Source organism: Notothenia rossii (genome assembly GCF_949606895.1).
Source record: "Notothenia rossii genome assembly, chromosome: 4".
Classification (NCBI taxonomy): Eukaryota; Metazoa; Chordata; class Actinopteri; order Perciformes; family Nototheniidae; genus Notothenia; species Notothenia rossii.
In genome coordinates, this window is record NC_136902.1 from 53,242,942 (window position 1) to 53,262,882 (window position 19,941).

The 19,941-nt window shown below is 40.5% G+C and overlaps 2 protein-coding genes and 1 long non-coding RNA gene across 6 annotated transcripts in view; all 3 read right to left on the reverse strand.

The window, feature by feature from the left end:
- The window catches only part of LOC307036092, a 105,104-nt gene that overhangs the window by 5,010 nt on the left and 80,153 nt on the right, over nt 1-19,941 (reverse strand). The gene's annotated exons all lie outside the window — the stretch shown is intronic.
- LOC307034655 (uncharacterized protein) lies at nt 1,569-19,682 on the reverse strand. Of its 4 annotated transcripts, none has more exons than XM_079673492.1 (7): nt 19,448-19,682; nt 10,842-10,961; nt 10,307-10,475; nt 6,804-7,205; nt 6,141-6,205; nt 5,808-5,851; nt 1,569-1,796 (listed from the first exon to the last, which is right to left on the reverse strand). In XM_079673492.1, exons 2-7 carry the CDS (start codon nt 10,890-10,892, stop codon nt 1,676-1,678), a joined length of 852 nt encoding a protein of 283 aa, XP_079529618.1. In that variant the 5' UTR covers nt 10,893-10,961; nt 19,448-19,682; the 3' UTR covers nt 1,569-1,675. The 4 variants fall into 4 exon arrangements, with proteins under 4 accessions (XP_079529618.1, XP_079529615.1, XP_079529616.1 ...); XM_079673489.1 differs by having other exon boundaries at nt 10,307-10,478; XM_079673490.1 differs by lacking the exon at nt 19,448-19,682 and adding an exon at nt 16,095-16,119 and having other exon boundaries at nt 10,307-10,478.
- LOC307037222 (E3 SUMO-protein ligase ZBED1-like) lies at nt 2,313-3,589 on the reverse strand (the record flags this gene model as incomplete). Its single annotated transcript, XM_079678001.1, has 3 exons — nt 2,313-2,319; nt 2,480-2,760; nt 2,888-3,589. The coding sequence occupies 3 exons, from the start codon at nt 3,587-3,589 to the stop codon at nt 2,313-2,315; spliced, it is 990 nt and encodes a 329-aa protein (XP_079534127.1).

The following is a 19,941-nucleotide window of genomic DNA, read 5'->3' on the forward strand; positions in this document are numbered from 1 at the left end:
TCGACATTTATGTACCTCCACCATTAAACTGTCATATTCTGCACATTTCTTATACTATCTAGATACATCTTGTAAGAGTATAATACATATGTATAATATCAGTTAAAATAAGTGCTTCAACTTAGTTAACATTGCAGGAAAGTTGATTGTCAAGTTCCAAAACAAACTATGCAATATATTAGACGTTAAGTACTTTGCCAGACTCAATATTTGTCTGTAGATAGATACCCCCAAAGCTTTTTCTTATTTAAAAGAAGACCTTAACTTAAAGTATTCTTTAATGTTTAAATGAAGCCTATTTAGTTTGTCTGTTTTGCACATCCTCCTATTAATATCTTTGGACGTCCTGCACTAAACTGTTTTATTGTGGAGATGACAACAGTATCTCCTTAATATTTTCATCTATATTTCTATGATTGACCTTCTACTTTCCCCCTATGTATACTCTTAATATTTGTATGTTTCATCAAATATAACATAATTCAACAAAAAAATTCAATAACGTGCTTTAACCACTAGGGTTAAAAAAAACTCAACTTTAAAGTGTTAACAAGACAAATTATACTGCTGTTTCCAGTTTAGTTTATGATGGATGTATTTTGTTATCGACACATATATTGTTTTGATATTTGTGACACCAATCTTCGGAAAAAGTGTGTTTGGTATCTGAAATAAATTAGGGTTATGCAGGTAGCTGAGAGTGGACCGGCTCCGTTTCCACGGCAACGGTGGCTGAGGATCATGGGTAATCTAGCCTTCCGCTGTCCAAAAAGACCACAAAAAAACGAGTAAAAAACCTTTGAAGCCCCTGTACTGGTATTTAGAAGTTACCTACTGGCACTTCAGCATAGCTTAGTTAACTGGGGAAAGAATAATAACACTAAATTCCTCCCATCAAGAGCTCCCCATCAAACACCGCATTGACTTTAAAATATTACTTTTCACTTTCAAAGCCCTCAACAACCTTGCCCCCACCCGTCGCCTCAGATGTTAGCTGAAGCTAACCTACTGCAGCCCATCAGGACAAAGCTCCGGACCTGGCGTGACAGGGCCTTCGCAGCAGCCCCCACTCCCTCTCCAGCCACGTCAGATCCGCCAACACTCTCAAATCATTCAAACAATCTCTCAAAACTCACCTTTTCACTCTTGCCTTCAACTCCTAATCAACTAACCCCTTTCCCTTATTCCACCTAGCTTAGCACTTTCTACTTTTTTTTTCTTTTTTTTACTTGCTTGTAAGCGCTTTGAGGACCAGGAGAAGCGCTTTATAAATGTAATGTATTATTACATTAAAATAGCCTACAAACAGTGTATTCTCAAAGGATTGAAGCATTGGCTACTTATTTCTTGATGTTTTGTGCATTAAGCATTCTGTTATTAATGTTTTCAATAATGTACTATCATCTCAAGGACCCCTTGTGGGCTGCTTCTGTGTATTTCAATCAGGAGAGACTTCATTTTGTTTAAAGAACATTTATTGACACATGCCATACGATAAATGTTAAGTCTTTGGCAATTAGATCCCGATCCTGAAAAGGTATATATAAAGGGGGAAATGGAGCCGTGAGCATACTGTATAGGGAACCCCCCCTGGGGTCTAGACACTGGTGATGATGCTGAAGATCTGGATTTGATGAGGAGATGGGATGAAGAGGGGATGTGATGAGGTCTTAGATTAGCTCTCCTGGCAGTGGATGTGATGAGAGGAGGTGGATGGGGGGGAGGTGGGCGGCAGCATGACAACCTGAAATAACAGCTGACGGGGTGAAGTTTGGCTGCAGCACGGTGGTTGGCTGCTGGAGAATGAGGTGAAATGTAATATGTTAAAGACAACGCCTGTGATGAGCTGATTATATGCAGCTGCGGAGTGAATGTATATACCCAGTCTTCCTGAAAGAACTTAGGCTGAGCTTCATTTTACATCAATATGCAATTCACCTGTGAAATTAATTGCCAGTGGCCATAAAACAATGCAACAATCCTTCAAGTCAAAAAAATGTTAAGTCTGTTGCAGTTGTTAATAGGGATGTAACGATACCAAAAACTCACGGTACGGTAATACCGCGATAACAAGTCCACGGTACGATATTTATCGCAATATATTGAAGGAAAAAAAAAATCTAAAAAAAAATACACTTTTTTTTTTTTACTCCAAAATGTTTTCTTTATTAAATAATAAATCTGATTTGTACAGCATTTTAGTATAGTAGTACATTTAAAATTTCAAAACAGTAACAGACTGGAACAAGAACAAGTACTACCAAACAAAAGTATGCATTTTCTTTGTGCAAATAAACAAGAACATTCAATAATCAGACCCTGCAATAAAATAGATTTCAAGTAATTCAACTCAAACTCTCTCTCACTCACTCATCAGACAGGTTTTCTTTCAGGAAGATGAGCATGTCAACATTTCCAGGTAGAAGCTGGGATCTTTGGGCGTTTACAATATCCCCTGCTGTGGAAAAAACTCTCTGACTCGGCACTGATGTGGCTGGGACAGAGAGATATGCTTTGGGGGGACAGCAGTGGGTAACACTTTGCATTGTCTCTCCACCACTTGAGAGGACAGTCAGAGAGTAAAATAGAGGTCGCTTTGCGGTACAAGTCAATTTCAGCCTCGATACCAGTGTTGTGCTGTGCGACGTGCACTTCTTTACTGAAAGACTCCCCAAGGAGATCTTCGAGTGCTGTCTTTTTGGAAGGAGGAGATTGTTCCTCAGCGTCATGTGCTCTTTCCCCTTCTGTTTCACTAGGGTTCTATGCAAGCAAGCAGAGGTAGAAAAAAAACGTCTTATCTTTCTTTTCACAAAAACAACAGAGGCAAACACACCTTACGTTATCTGAAAAAGTTACACAGAAACAAAAAGAATATTTAAATATGTACTTGGTTCTGCATCTGTGTGGCTTTCAACTTCAGCCTGTCGAAAACGTCCTCCCTCTGACTGTCATTTAGCTGGTGCAAGCTCCGGAACCGGGGGTCCAACGCAGTGCTCTCTTGCAGAAACTTGTTTTGCTCCCCTTGGTATCCGTCTGTAAAGTCCTTCAGTATGGCTCTCCTCATTTGGGCGATGGTGGAGGAGTCCTCATCGCACTGTGCCATGCTTTGCTCTATCATGTGCTTGAGGGGCACAATGAGAGAAACTGTAGGTTGAGACTCATCGCACAGCACGGTGGTTGCTTTTTTCAGCGGTGAGAGAAGCCGAACCATTTCCTCGGCGTCCGTGATGTCAGCTGGTTCAAGAGTGTCTATCTCGCGTGCGTTGCGCCTGACTTCAGCACTGAGTAGCGTTGCAGCGATAGCTTGTTGTTGCTCCAGGTAGCGCTCGAGCATGTCAAGCGAGCTGTTCCATCTTGTGACCACATCCATGATGAGTTTATGCGCAGGCAGGTTTAACATTCCCTGTTTGGTGGCCAGCACAGCTGTGGCAGTCGAACTGCGGTGAAAAAACGCAGCTACACGCCTCACTCTACCAAGCAGACGGCTTTCCCGGTTTACATTCAAACCCGCTTTTGAAGCGAGGTTTAAAGTGTGGGCAAAACACTTTATGTGTGGGGAAAGACCGGCCTCTCTCACCGCTGCATCCATATTCCTTGCGTTGTCTGTTACGACAGCAATGCCTTGATTATTGTCGAGTCCCCACTCCAAAACAGCAGATTTTAACACCTCAGCAATGTTTAGTCCAGTGTGTGATGTGAAAAGAGGCCGCGTCTGTAAAACAAAACTTTTAATTTCCCATTCGCTGGTCATAACATGAGCCGTGACTGTAATATAGCTCTGCGTAGCTCGTGAAGTCCACCCATCTGTTGTTATTGAGATGCACTCTGCTTCTTTGAGGCTCTGTGTCACTTTAGCTTTTGTCTCTTGGTACAGAGCGGGTAGCACTGTTCGACTAAAGTATGGCCGTGATGGAATGGCATACTTGGGCTCCAGCGTGTTTACTAACCTCCGAAATCCACTGTTGTCGACCACAGAAAACGGCCCTAAGTCTTTGGCCATGTACTCGCCGATGCACCTTGTTATTTCCTGAGCTCTTGGACTGTTAGGAGGAAGTGGCGCTCCAAATACTTCTGTCAGAGTCAGTTGGCCTGGCTTAGGCATTTTCCTCACAGTAGGTTGTTGTGTTCGGAGCTTTTCTGGGTGGTGATGTGACAAATGACTTCTCATGTTCGATGTGTTTCGCGAATTGTAGGCGACCGTTGCCCGTCAGGATTTGCAAATAGTTTGGCGTTTGTCAGTTTGCTTTTCACCTTTGTCATTTCTTGAAACGGGAAAACCAAAATGCTGCCACACAACAGCTTTAAAAGTCGATGGAGCATCCTCAATTTCACAATTTCTATTTAGTTGGTCAGCACGTTCGTCTACTCCGTTCGCCATTTTCTCGTTGGGTCTGAGTGTGAGGGCGGGCTTGCACGCAAAGGATGATGGGAGTATTCTTGACTAGTATTATGGCGTCCTCAGCTGTTCAAACAAAAACATTACAGTTTTTATTTACAGGGCGAGATATAAATGAATGAACGGTAATATCGCGGTAGATTTTTTCAGTCTCACGACGGTATTGAGCCTTTTCATTACCGCGATACCGCGGTATTCGGTATATCGTTACATCCCTAGTTGTTAAACTGTTGCACTTTATTAATTCCATACAAACACCAAAACATTTATTGTTTTGTTTGGCAATGGGATTTGCATGGGGTGGGAATCAGGCTGCTTGCCAGGATGGAGGCCAGACATACCACTGAGAAAAAAATAAAATAAAGGGAGGGTGATGAAGAATTAGTGAGCAGTAATACACATTCAATTGATTTTCATTAGGCTACTTTAAAATGTTTATACTGTTTTAGAAACGTTTGAAGACAAGTGAAGTATTTGGTATTCCACTGTATGGATGCAGCGATTAACCAATGTCACTTTTAACAGTTCAGCTACACTGAGTGTTTTTGTTCTCACTCTCTAAACAACTACATTATGGTACGTTAAGGTTCCTTACAGCAACTGTTGCTCATTGACAAATATGGAAAACGGGTTAATCGTGTTAACAAAGGTATATAGGCACAGCAGCTGAAAATGCCAAAATGTTGTGGAAAAATCCTATAAAACCTCTAATTATAAGAACACATTCATCCATCCCTAGTGTAATAATTGTAAAACCCTGACAAAGGTGATGTTTCCTCAGACTATTATCATAGCATCAAAATGTAAAATCATTGCATCCCAAGTGAATAATAACTCCTCCAACAGGCACATTGTATTCCAAGATAAGGGATAAAATAGCATTTGATAGATAAGAAGCAGTCTATAGATTCCCTTGGGGAAATGATATCATGATGCGTTTGTTACGTTACAATTTGATCTGCCCAATAATAGGGTACTGATATATTACCCTTTGTTGTAGTTTACGGTTTCACCACTTGATAGTCACCGTTGTTGATTTGCACTATCTGTAGATGAATGTCTAATCATAATTCTTTGTCCTAGTTTCTTTACATTTCTGTTGTTTGGTGATTATTTACTAATACTTTAGTAAGTGTGGACTTAACGTCAGAGTAGCTAACGTGAACCTGGTGTCTCTGTGGTGTAATCAAATATTGACACAGCTTTAATTAAATAAACTACCTAGTTTCAATTTATCGTTTAGTGTGGACTTTGCACATTTAAAATAACTTGTGTATAGCTGGTGCTACAGACAGCAGAACTTTTTGCATTTTTCTTTAACAAATGCCACCTAAGATAATGGCGTGCCAACAATTACCACAAATGTTAACAGCACACATAGATGTAATTGTAAAAAAGACAATTAACATACCAAATGGTCCAGGGCTCCCAGTCATAAAGGTGCTCCGTCCCCCCCTGTGGCAGGCAGACAAAGACATTGCACATCTGTATGCTCTTTGAACTTTGTACTTTCACAAGTACTTATGATATATGTATTGTTCAAATAGTTTGCATATATTTAAAAATATAGTCGTGAAAAAAGAAGTCTGACTGACTAGAGGGATTTACAGGATGTTTACACAAATAGCTTAATGTGGTGAATTGGACAACAGTATTCCTTCAAGGTAAGATAAAGTAATTGCTATACAAATTCAGAAAAGTTATCCAACAGCAAACACTGTCATCCAGGTAATCATTATCCTACCTTTCGGTTCCTTGTCTTTATTATTTTGCGGACAGGGAACACCTCGAGATGGTTGTGAGAGCAATCTGTAATTGTATGGAATACATTATTAACAGGTAAAGTACGTTTTGTATAGGGCTCAACTCAGAATGCACAAACATTTCCACTGTGTGACATAAGCACATTTAGTGTTTCCTACTGAGAAATCACAGAAGTTTCAGAGTCTACACATGGTTTTATTCAAAATCTTAGCTTCTCTGCCATTCCTTCGGGATGTTGCTGTGTGTGCTAATGGACTTATTACATCTTACATTGCTTGCTACTGAGTGGATATGTTTTAGTCTTATATTCATTACACTGGGACTTGGGCTCTGTAGCACTATATTACATTAAGCAATGATGTGCACGCTTTCTATTCAATTATAAAGTATAGAAAGGTTTTAATGAATGTGACTTCAGCTTATCAGACAACATACATACAGGTTACTATGTTTTGTCTTTGTTTTAACTCCAAAATGTGCATGTGTGCAAATCATAAATATAGCATCAAAGCATAACATTTGAAGGCAAATATGAGTCCGGCCTTTAATAAATCAATGTTTGGAACGTCAACAAAAATCGTAACATTAACTTACTGATGCTTATGTGGCATCTAAATGTGAGTAGAATATAAGCTAAACATACCTTTCATTGTTTTGGTTATTTTACGTGGCTGCCGCATTGGTGGGATTTGGTGTGATGGTTCCAGCATAATTTGAACCTGGTTTGGTGGTGGGTGGGTGCTGGGAGCCTGGTTTGGTGGTGGGTGGGTGCTGGGAGCCTGGTGTGGTGGTGGGTGGGTGCTGGGAGCCTGGTTTGGTGGTTGGTGTTTGCTTGGAGCCTGGTGTGGTGGTGGGTGAGTGCTTGGAGCCTGGTGTGGTGGTGGATCTGCTGTTTCCTGTGGTTGCTGTCTATGGGTGATGGGTGATGGATCACATGGCACCAAATTTAAGATGTAGCTTCCATCGGGCAGTTGGTTGGGTGGGTCTTGGGGTGGTGTTGGTGTGTCAGGGTTCTCCTCTTGGTCTGGGTTGACTCTTGTCCAACCTACAAAGGGTTTGTAGTACAAATATGTTTAAAAGCCCACATATTTATTTATTTATTTATTATGTATAATACCATAATGTTGCATTGGTTAGTTATCTGTTCATATATAATATATTTAAGCAATAGCTCACGACAGGCCGTGGTATATGCTCATTATATCACAGCTAAGGGGCGTGGTTCGGCCCGACGCGAAGCGGTTACCAAGTGTGGCAATATGAAAGAAAAATACACACTCTAATTTAAATAGTTTTTATTAGTAAATAATGATGTTTAAAATAAAATAGTCCCTCCGTTGCCTTCTGCACAAAACATAGTGCAAGGTGGTTGCTATGCAACAACACTAACAGCAAGCGAACATATTAGACAGAGAGCGTTGATCCATTATTTGGCTGTTTATTTACATTAATGTGTATGTTGCTGTTTATTGTGCAGCCACTGAAATACTGTCCAGCATCAGTAGAATGGCTTACGTGGTCACTTGTATAGGTTGAGGTTGTTCTAGGCTGTTGCTTGGCGTGGCGAGAATATTGCTCCACTTTCTCCGGTCCCCGAGATTGGGCTTCCAGTAGCTCTGGAGAGAGCTTTCGCACCTGTGGCCACTAACGGTCATAATTTCTCTGCTTTGTTTCAAGACCCGCATCAGAAAGCTTTTGAATGGTGCTACTTTTCCAGTTGGTCTACCTGCTCTTCACGTAGCTCTGCATGTCGTAGTTTAGGTGCTTTTTTTTCTGGAGATAGGCACTGCTCAATCCACTCCTCAATACTATAGTAAGACCCCCCCCGGAGGTCGAAGTTAATCTTAAATGTTTCTATTTTATGCTTTGTAAGTTTGTTTCGTAACGGAAGAAATTTAAATATATTTATAAAACTGACAAGTCAAATCAAGCAATCTGATTGGTCGATAGCGTTTTTGCGGACCTCTTTGATTACAGATTTGAAAACATCGTTGCTTGCTTTAAAAGTAGCACAATTCATTATGTTAAACGTTCAAAAGTATCTAGATATCCCTGCCCTAATGCCAAAGGAACTGCACACTGAATATGTTTTGCCGTTTGATGTCTATGTCTGGACCGCTGCGTCAAAAAGGAGGGCTTCTGCCCAGCTTCTGCCCCGTTACTTCTCCGCTGCTTTCTTGTTCCAGTATACCGTTGGGCTGAAAAGCAAACTGCCTGCAGTTTGCTTTTCAGCCCAACGGTATACTGTTTTTCTCAGACGCGGAGGGATACTGACTTGTTGTGAAAAGTAACTTACAATTCTACCCGTGGTATACGCTCAGTATATCACGGCTAAGAACCAATCAGATTGCTTGATTTTACTTGTCCGTTTTATAATTATACATATCCACATCTGTTTATACAACCTTTTCATTCATGCCTCCCCCTATTAGTATTTCATTTGACTTTCTGTCTTATCTTATTCTATTTTATAAGTATATATTTGACTTATTCCTGCATGTTAGTTTTGCAACTACGTTGTTGGACTAGTTTCTTCTTGCACTATTTTATTTCTTCTTGTACTATTTGTATGCTGTATTGTTGGAGGAGCCTGGGAGTTAAGATTGTCATTTCCAATAACTACGCTTTAGCGGTGCATATGACAATAACACCTTTGAACATTGAATGTTTGAAAACAGGAACATGGAATACACACACATACATTATAAAATATGAAATTAGGCCAAACTGCAAAACATGCAAACAAAGGCAACCCTATAGTCAAGCTAAACTGTAAAAAAAAGATTGATTGAGTATGATGTCACCCACAGGTATCTGCTTGGCATTAGGGCAGAGGAGCCAGAGAAGCTGAGGGTTGTCCACAGAGCCACTGCTCAGCGCAATTTATTTGAAGAAGAAACACATTTTTTTTCTGACTGTGTGACTGTGACTCTGATTGTGGTGGAGGATGTCCCAGAACACTTGTCCCCTCTTAATTCTTACATGCAGGGGGTCCTAGCAGTGCCAGTGGTCCACCATGCAGCATTATGAGTATCATACAGTAATTAAATGTTTACAGCAATCAAACTGATCGCTTCAATATTTGCAAAAGTCAATGGTATCCCCCACACTGGGTTATCATTGGAAAATGGAAGTTTGATAAGTTAACAAAATGTGTTTATTTAGGTTTTGGCCTGCAATATAATTAGGACTCATAGGCTTTATTATATGTATAATGATGCTTATAACATGTATTTCTACAATCTGGCTTCAATTCACCACCTCACCATCTGCATAGACAATTTCCCCTGTCATCATAATCTTCCAGTGTTTCCCCTAGTCATAGCAGCGGTGCTAAGGCATGTGGGCCCAGCATAATGTGAGCGCGGAGCGCGTGGAATTTTTTAGTGCGTGCGAAGTGCGCCCCGCCAATTTGTTTCTATGTGTCTGCTCAAGAAAGGCTCTTGAGGCCTAGTACCAGGGCCGGTTCTAGACAATTTGCTGCCCTAGGTGAGATTTTTGGCGACATTTTATATGTAAAGAATAAATGAAAAATCTCTACAAAATACAAATACACTGCAGAAACTTATTGACATAGGTAATAGACGTCAAAATGGCTTCAAATGTATCCAGTATTGTATGAACATGTTTGAATTGGGGGGTGGACGTCACATCCTCTAGGCGGGTCCGGGGCAATGTCTCAAGATTTAGCAAAAATACACCTTTATTGAACATACAGTAACACAAATACTACAAATCCACATAACAAACAATCAAAAATGAAAAAGGGTCGCCACTTATAATTATTTTAAGAAGAAAAGAAAAAAGTTTAAAAAATCTTTAATGTTTTTTGGTTTTGTTACCTGGCTGGCACCCCCTAGGAGCGGCGCTCATATTTCAGCAGCGGCGCTGCGCCGCCACTATTTGTATATAGGGGAAACACTGTCTTCTGTCAATTAAAAAAAACTTTTGCATGGAAAGTGGCATACACCTCTTTCAAGCCCTGTTTTGTGCTAACAGTTATAAATGAGTCCCCAGCTCTTTAAAATTACTCTCTTTGTTGCTTTGAAATAAACAGGACAAATCAACACCACACATTGTATAACAGATAGTCAATATATGCATGAGTGACTCGTGCAGATGGTTATTAAATAAATGCAATCTCACCTGCAACCATCAGCTTGAAAATGGCCTCCACATTGTCGAGGCATGTCTTGGCTGATGGGCTAAACTGGGCATGCATGGGCATCAAAACCTTCATTTTAGATGTCTGGGGCACCCTCTTGGTAGGGGGATACGCCAGCAGCAGCAGGGGCTTCAAGCCAAGGGCATGCAACTTCTCCAGTTGGGAAAATAATTGTTGAGAGGTAGAGAGATCAATTAGATAAATACACAAAACTGTTGTTTACATTTGAATTTATCCTAATATCCTGGCATCATAATAAAAACAATGATTTGTTCATAATGTTTTGTTGGATACATTTGGGATTTTTAACTTATGAGACACTTTCTAAACTTCCTACACATAATAGTTAATTCTGTTTGAAAATCATTAATCATTAATCATGAATTATATTCTCATTAATGATACAATTAATACTGTGGATGTGAAGCAATACCAGTTCATTTATAATTCTCTGTCAAAGTAATAAAACTACTTTTCACACTTTTGGTGAATGAGATAATTCTGTAAACTACATACCAGAAGGGCGGCGTCATCAAGAACGTGGGACTTGATTCTGTTTTTACTCATGGATTACAACCACTGCTTCTGCTGGCTTTGGAATTTGTCCATTTTCTTTTTGAGTCTCACATTGTTTGCCTGTGGATGTTCACATAGTGGGCAGAATTTATTTCCACAGTAAATATTTTCTCTACAGTTTGGGCAGGTCTTTTTTTGTGACCCTCCAGCCATTTGTAGGAGTGAAAGAGTGATTAAAAGAGAAAGTGAGAGAGTGATTGAAAGAGAAAGTGAGAGAGAGTGATAGAAAGAGAGACAGTGAGAGAAAGAGTGGCTCTTAAAAGTGCCGTTGGTTTTATATGTGTGTGTGTGTGTGTGTGGATATGTGTGTGTTGGTGATAGTAAGCGTTGTAATGAAGCTGTAAAACAGGAAAAATAAATAGGATTATTTAGAATAACAGTAACATCTGTGCAATACTCTATGTAATAATAATTAATCTGTGCATTACTCTATATGCAATAATAATTAATCTGAGCATTACTCTGGCACACATTATGCATTTATACTGTGCATATCAGTGTTAACCCTACCATTGTCTTGGAGGGGCGCTGCGCCCCGACAACGGAGCCCCGCGCTCCCCCTGAAATTCAAGGTGTTGAAAAACACTTTTTTATAAAAATGTTTTAATTTATATATATATAGCACCAAATTGCAACTAAGCTATATCTACTGTCACTTTTCAGATTGAACATGTGTTCTTTTATTAAATAAATTAAATGCTTTCATTTTAAGTTGGGAGTTTAGTGTTTTTGAACCTAAGAAACACTGATGCATTAATCAACAACAATAATCCACAGCTCCTCTCTCCCCTCTGCCAGCACCCCCCCCCCCCCCCCCCCCCCCCCAAAGCAGTAAACCTAGGGGAAACACTGCATATTGTTATATTATGCACATATTTTTACATACTTGTTTTTCTTATATCTTCTACTATATATTTTAATTCTACAATGTACCAATCCCAATTTTCCCCGGAGATCAATTAAGTATTTCTGATTCAGATTGGGACATTGGGTGGCCAGTCAAATCCTCTGGAAAAACTCCAGTCCCACATTTTTGTTCCACTCCATCGCCGATGCCCTTCAGCCACCAATAAAACTCTGTGTTGAACACTGTCTTAACAACACATGTGCAAATACATGCATTTAAACATATTTTTCTAGCACGCTCCTCCATTATCGAACTGTGCCGGGGACAGCTAATGTCAAGTAGCTGTATAAACTATAAATGCTATCCAGCTAAAAACTTTGACCGGAAGGCCGGAGGCCGCTAGTAGCTGGTAGCTGGACGTGGCCGCTACAGTAGTTTGCGCGTAGCCTATTGTAAAAGCTAAACACACTACAAAACTCAACCTTATATCCAGGAATGAAACGCTATAGAGACTGTGCTACAGTGGAATAAATAAAAGCAATATTATTTTGTGTTTTAAAGAAATAAACTCCCCTTGATTTGAGATACTCACAGTCCGTTGTCAGATGAAATTAATGAAAGTGAGGTGATTGTGGGTAACGTAACGTGGCTACGTCAAGTTGCCGTCAAGCGCGACGTAACGTTGTCGTGGTAATGACGGAATCTTCTTCTGGTTTATTTTTGTTATAATAAAAATGATTATTATTACTATTAAACAAAAAGCATTTAAAATACAGTCAGTAGCCATCGTCATTCCGATGTGGGGGGAGTGGTTTTCACCATCATTATCATCATTATTTTTTAAATGACTAATATTGACCTACAATACCCCTTTATTGATCAAATAGGAATATAATTGTCTTTTAAATAACGTAAACTAAAGGGAACAATCTATTTGACACAGTTGAAGCTCTGGCCTTCCTTGAAAAATAACTAATTTAATAAAAAATCACAGTTGTATTACACACAATGCACTGTTTTTTGAGAACACAAATTTGGTAAATAATGCACCATAATGCATTCTGACGAAAAATAAAAATTATTATGAATACAAATAAATAAAACAAGCCTCCCGTGAGTTACTACAAGCTATAAAGTAGATTTTAAAAACGTTTTATAGAATAAAAAGCTCACTGCAGGACGTTGTAGAAATGCGTGTGTGCACCATGACAAAGGAGCCTCATTCACTTTACATTGGCGTTGTTTGCGTGGTGCCGACTCGTAAATGTAACAAATGTCGTGACTCCACCACGCAATGCGGTGTTAAGGAGTCGTGGAGTCACAAATTCTGGTGAGATCAAATAAAAGCAATAATTGTGGCTTGCTATTGAGTAAGAACATGTTTTCATGAACCACACAGCTTCCGGTCTTCCTATAACACGTAATGCCGTGAGACTACCAATAGAAATACATTGCTTTTAAAATCGTGCTGTGCAACACGAAAAAAAGGGGAAAATCGTGTTGGTGAACACGAATCAATAGATTAAAAATCGTTTGTGAACACGAAATGCCATGAGACTGGGTTGGTAACCCAGTAATCCCAACCCGTCACACGTTGGCGGACGGTCAGGGCCCCTCCCTGTCACTCTATTAGGGACAGGGTACCCCTTGAGAGTCAGTTTTCAACGGGCAGGGCATCCCATAGACCTTCATAGACCTCCCATAGCGTTGATAATAGACGCCATGAGAACGCTCCCGACGGTCGGTTGTTATTGGGTCCTTCTCACTTCGGTTAAATGGATTCCTTGCGTTTCTCACTTGCGTCGCATGGAGAGACGCAAGGAAACCACGAGAAGCAGGGAAATTAGTTTTAAGAGCTATAGAGAACCGCAGTGATGCGTCCAAGAACCCGGAAGTAAGTTATTTTAGCACTTCCGGTTCCTTCGTCAAAAAGCAATGCATTTTTCCATAGGGTTTTGGAAAATAGCTCGAAATAAGGTCTGTGGTTGACACAAATTTAAGAGATAAATCACGTTTTGTTCTACGACATTAAATACATCAGCAGTGACCCCACTGGTGATTTTTGAAGAGTTTACTTGTCTGAAAAACGATGGTTGTTACCGAGTGGCTGAATAGGACTACAGAAATTGTCGAGGCCGTTGTACGTCATTAAGCCTAACACATAAAAACTCCCGCTAAGTTTGTTTTCCCCTGTGTTCTGCTTGAAAGCAAGTACATGCCTATCTTTAGTATCTGTATATCTATATCTGACCATTATAATCTGTATTTTTGAAATTGTCTTTTTTAACACCGTAGTTTTACAAATTATAGAATAATTAATTACCAGTGTTTTCCAATTTTACTCGGCAGTTCGTTTCGTTAGCTAACGTTAGCTAAAGCTAGCGCTACTAGTTAGCTACGCAATGGTTTGTTGCTTCGCTCCGGGTTGCAGCCACAGGTCTTCGCATGAAACGTGCTTGTTCTATCGTTTCCCGGCCAATGTTTTCCAAAGGAGAGTCTGGATTTGTGCCATGAGGTAAGCTGACGTTACATTTTTGTCCATGTCACGGTGAAATGTAAATGATGGGTAGTGACTGTATCGCCGTTTTAGAGATGGTGCTGCTGAAAAGACCGCAACATAAGTAAAGATAATGAATAAATCCTATTAAAACCTGTGTGGCTTATATGATAAGTCTAATTAGTAGAAGCAACATAACGTTTCACCATGTAACTAAAGATTGTAGTCAGGGAAATCAGTTTGACATATTAAACTAATAACAAATCACCTCTGGCTGGCAGAGAACTCTCTGCTCCATAGCTTCTCTTGGACGTAAAATCACATGTACATTTTACATTTATATTCAATTTAATATCCCATCCCTCACATACTTTGTATATATAATAACTTATATTTTGTTTTTCTTGTTATGCTGCTGCAACACAAACATTTCCCGAATTGGGATCAATACAGTAATATCTTATCTTAATTAATTAAGAAATATAACTACACTGAACAAAGATATAAACGCAAAACTTTTGTTTTTGCTCCCATTTTTCATGAGATGAACTCAAAGATCTAAAACTATTTCTATATACACAAATTAACCATTTCTCTCAAATATTGTTCACAAATCTGAAAAAATCTGTGATAGTGAGCACTTCTCCTTTGACGAGATAATCCATCCCACCTCACAGGTGTGGCATATCAAGATGCTGATTAGACAGCATGATTATTGCACAGGTGTGCCTTAGGCTGGCCACAATAAAAGGCCATTCTGAAACGTGCATTTTTGCTTTATTGGGGGTGTCTGGGGGGGGTCCGAAAACCAGTCAGGTTTAACCCTAACCCTAACCGTAACATGTCACCCACTGACACATTAAAAAATGTTTTATGGTTTAACCAGTCAGGTTTAACCCTAACCCTAACCCTAACCCTAACCCTAACATGTCACACACTGACACATTAAACATTTTTTTATGGTTTAACCAGTCAGGTTTAACCCTAACCCTAACCCTAACACTAACATGTCACCCACTGACACATTAAAAAATGTTTTAGGTTTTAACCCTAACCCTAACATGTCAGTGGGTGACATGTTAGGGTTAGTGTTAGGGTTAAACCTGACTGGTTTTCGGACCCCCCCAGACTCCCCCAATAAAGCAAAACTGCACGTTTCAGAGTGGCCTTTTATTGTGGCCAGCCTAAGGCACACCTGTGCAATAATCATGCTGTCTAATCAGCATCTTGATATGCCACACCTGTGAGGTGGGATGGATTATCTCGGCAAAGGAGAAGTGCTCACTATCACAGATTTTTTCAGATTTGTGAACAATATTTGAGAGAAATGGCTATTTTGTATATATAGAAACGTTTTAGATCTTTGAGTTCATCTCATGAAAAATGGGAGCAAAAACAAAAGTGTTGCGTTTATATTTTTGTTCAGTGTATTATAATTAGTGTAGCAGCTGACACCTATTTTCAATATGGATTAATCTACCATTTATTTCTTTAGTTCAATTTTGATCTATAAAAATGTCAAAATAGTGAAAATGTTCACGAGACTTATCAAAGTGCAAGGTTATATCTTTAGATGTTTTGTTTTAGCCTCTGTACTGAGGCAGGCAGAAAGTTTGATACAGCGTATTTCTGGTATATTCATTTTATTGTCACCTTATATATTCATGTGCATTAAATTTGAAGGGACAAAGTACATTTTTTCTCTTAAATATAGAGAGTTTTTTGATATATTCCTGAAACGATGTCCCATTTTTAGTAAAAATAGATTAGCACAATAGTCTTTTTCTTCCACTTTTATGTGTAATCAAAAGGGTGTTTTTTTTGGCTATTTAGGTATAATACAAGTGACCTGTGACTTCTGCCTTGGAGTTCCCAGACATCTGGAGAGGCCTTGAGTCTCTGGCTTCCCCTGTTAATTGCAAAAACCATTATTGATTAACCCAAAGGGAGATTTGCCTCAGATAAAATGCAGTTAAAGTCTTGTTAAACTAATGATTCATTTCCTGTAGACCCATAAAAGAGGCCTTGGGAATTAGGCCACACAGTTTGCTTTTGTTCCTATGGCCATGTGTGTGCGTGAAAGATGTTTTCGGGCTGTTTCAGCAGCTAGAGGGGATTGCTGCTCAAACTATAACTGTGTGTGTTTTATTTGATTTCTTTTTTTTTATTATTTCATGTGTGGGTACTAAATGGCTACAAACATTGTGGAGAAATTAGCTTAAACATGTGTTACTACTCTGTATGAAAAAGGAGCAGTTGTGGATGACAGGAGACATTTTCCCTTAGATACAGCATGTCAAATATCAGGGAAATCTACATATCTTAAAATATATGTGTGTGTTTAATTACTTTGTATCAATAATAAGCAGTCTGTGTAACAAGAAGCTGGAAATATGCAAAATGAAACCTTTAATTTGAAGTAAAGATGTGAGCGAGGGAATATTCTTGAACACAGCCTAAATCTCTGGAATGCGGCAGGACAAAATGAGTGTGTGTTCTCTATAATGGGCCTGTGTAAAGTTTTACTATTTGAACAGCACTAGTAGGACTGCTTGAGAGCAAAGGTAATGTTTTCCTCGTTATTATTTGATATTGAGGTAACTCACATGTGATATTTGTATTATCCAACTATAAACAAATATATCGTAAAAGATGCCAAGAGTATGTGAAACGAAATGTACTTTAACGACTGAGGGGGGAGGATAGGAGAAAACTCTATGCAAGGAATGCGAGACAACGGAACCAGATGTGTTTATTTTGCCTCAAATCTAAGAGACTCTTGTTCCGGGTTGCTTCGGCTGGCTCGCGCTGATTGGGTACGAGAGGCCATCGTGTTTGCATCTCCCAATGAGATGACCTGTAGGGAGGGGCTTCCACACAATTCCTCCTTTCTGTTTTTGTATGTAAGCCTGTGTTTTTCTTCGGCCCAGTCTCTCTCTTCCTCCTGCTCCCAAGATGGTAAGTCTTTCCAGCTGGAGGAACCAGAGCCGGAGTACTCTCCATTTTGAAGCTGCTGTTGCGGAGTGCTTCGTGATTGATGTTGATATTGTTGTATTGTATATTTGAAAATTAAAACCGCATATTTGTTATAACCTTACCCTGGTTGCTTTGAATTCTTCCTCTGTTAATTTGACCTTCTCACAAAAGGACGCGCTGGAGCAGAAGGGGGGCCGTCAGAGCCCCCGCCAGAGTGTGACTTCTGTTCCAACAGTATTGTATGTCTTAATGCTCTTATATGTGACGGGGTGACTTCCATGAAACTAATATTTTATATCTTCCCAACAGACGAGCTGACAGGAAACCTAACACTCTAACAACCACAACATTGCAAAGGCGAGTAAATGTAAATTAAAAACAATTCACAATTTTTTTATTTCTTCTTCTTTCTTGCAGTGAGGTGAAGCTGACCTTGCACTTTGTGCCAGTAAGGATGTTCCTCACGCAGGTTGAATGTTTCTCCTTCCTTACTGACACAGAAGCCCTTGATTTGCAATGCTTCACTAATTGTCATTTCCCTGGCTCCGTAGGGACACTTTACCTCCAGCACAGCGGAAGACCCTACCAGACCATCTGGAGATGCCCCCAACAATCCTGACTCATGGACCTGCATCTGGGTTGCAGTGGTGAATGCCCTGACGCCCTCACATTCATTCATTGTACAGACAAAACACCATCAAGGGCCTGTTGTTGCCCTAGCACCCTGGCAATATGGGAAGCAGTCACACGCTTTGACCTCAGGACAGCTCCAAAGTTGCTGGCAGTCAACCTTCCTTTCCTGAACAAATGCCAATTTGGGCTGGTTCGCTGACCAGTGGTAGCCACCTGAATTGCCCTCTGTTGCTCCTCAGACAATGCCATGCTTGCCACAATTGCCTCAGGTCACTGATGCCCAACAGATTTGATCATTTCAGTAACAGTAAGTGTTTCCAAGCTGTAGTGTTCCTCTTCTGGCTCGGGGGAGAGAAGCCAAGAAATTCCTGAGAACCTGCCCCCGAGTCTGTCCCTCAGCCAGTCACGATCTTCGGAGGTGGGCTCTCTTGTCAGCGGGTTAAATTAGTTATTGGTTGGAGGAAATAGCTCGTCCACTGAATGCATACGTTTAGCTGCCTTTGGCTTCTTCCACTGACAGGGGGTGTCAGTGCAGCTGAAATTGTGGATGGCAAAGATGGCTCATGCAGCCGCATGACTGCATTTCCATTCTCCACATGGGCATTCACATTTAGAGGAGAGAATTCCCTCTTCTCCTGTAGATACATCTGGTGGGGGGATTGTTTCATTATTTAAAATATATTTACATTTGTAATGCCTTCCCAATTATCCCTTTAATTGTTTATAGCCTACTGTATGTTTATTTCATGGATATTTCCGTGTTTTTTGGTGTGTAATATTTGTAATCTTGGGGCCTCTTCTCTTTAACATCTACTCTACATGCTACCACTGGCTCAGATAATGAAGAACAACAAAATAAGTTACCATAGCTATGCGGATGACACACAAATTTACGTAACCATTTCACCAGGAGACTATGCTCCAATTCAAACACTGAGTAAGTGCATTGAACAAATCAATGACTGGATGTGACATAACTTTCTCCAATTAAACAAAGATAAAACTGAGGTAATGGTTTTTGGAGCCAAGGCAGGACGTTTAAAAGTTAGCGCTGAGCTTCAGTCTGCAATGTTCAAAACAACAGATAAAGCCAGAAATCTAGGTGTAGTCATGGACTCTGACCTGAGTTTCCACAGGCACATTAAAACAGTTACTAAATCAGCTTACTATCACCTAAAGAACATATCTAGGATTAAAAGACTAATGTCACAGCAGGATTTGGAAAAACTTGTCCATGCTTTTATCTTCAGTAAACTGGACTAATGAAGCTCAGCGCAAGTTCAGGCAGGAAGACCTATCACTTCGTATTGCGCGTCATGGCAATACTCGCTCCCTTCACTAAATGATAGGGAGCGCCACTCCTCAGCTAACCTATCACTTCCCTCCATTCACAAGCCTAATCATCGCACCTGTTAATCCCTCTATATATGCTCTCCCCTTTTCCATCAGCTTTCTTCCAGGTGTCAACGCGCTAAGTTGGTAGCTTACACTCCTCTTACGCCTAAAAAAAAACAAAAAACAAAAACACTGGATACGAAAAAACAAAAAACAAAAAAACAAACATGTCTAATTCAGACTCTTCAGAGATCCTACCTTTTTCGAAGGATCTTGATCCCAATTCCAATGCACTTCCAGAGGAAGCGTCAAACTCCTCAAGTCACCGTCGCCTCAGTTCTCGTCTGAGCGCCCGCAGCGGCTCTCGCACGGCAGAGGCAGAATTCCTCGTCGCCCATCTCCGCAAGCAGGTCATCACCCCAGCCCCAGATCTCCTGCTTTCCCAGCTCCGTGAGCTGTCGGACCAAGCCTCCGGCGTGGTCTCCCAGCCCAGGCCAGCAGCTCCAGCCAGCCCCCCCGGAAGAGGGAGAGGGCGCTCTCGCGGCCGCGGGGGCAAAAGGACTAAAAGAGCGAGTCCTCCAGGAGCTGGCTCGGCCAAAAAAATCCTCCACTCCTCAGGCTCGCTCCAGCGGCGCTTAGCAGCCCAGCGCCGCCCAGCCCAGCGCTGGGCTTTGGAAAAACCCGGAAGCTCCGGCACTCAGCCCCTCTTCGATGGCAGCCTTGTCAACACACTGCAATCTCTGGCAAGTTCT

Bases quoted from the DNA above. Each gene is read 5' to 3' on its own strand.
- LOC307034655 (XM_079673489.1), bottom strand. From the start codon at position 10,892: ATGAGTAAAAACAGAATCAAGTCCCACGTTCTTGATGACGCCGCCCTT. The intron at 10,479-10,841 runs GTATGTAGTTTA...TCCCAACTGGAG, and splicing joins TTGATGACGCCGCCCTTCTG to AAGTTGCATGCCCTTGGCTT. The intron at 7,206-10,306 runs GTGAGATTGCAT...AACCCTTTGTAG, and splicing joins TTTCAAGCTGATGGTTGCAG to GTTGGACAAGAGTCAACCCA.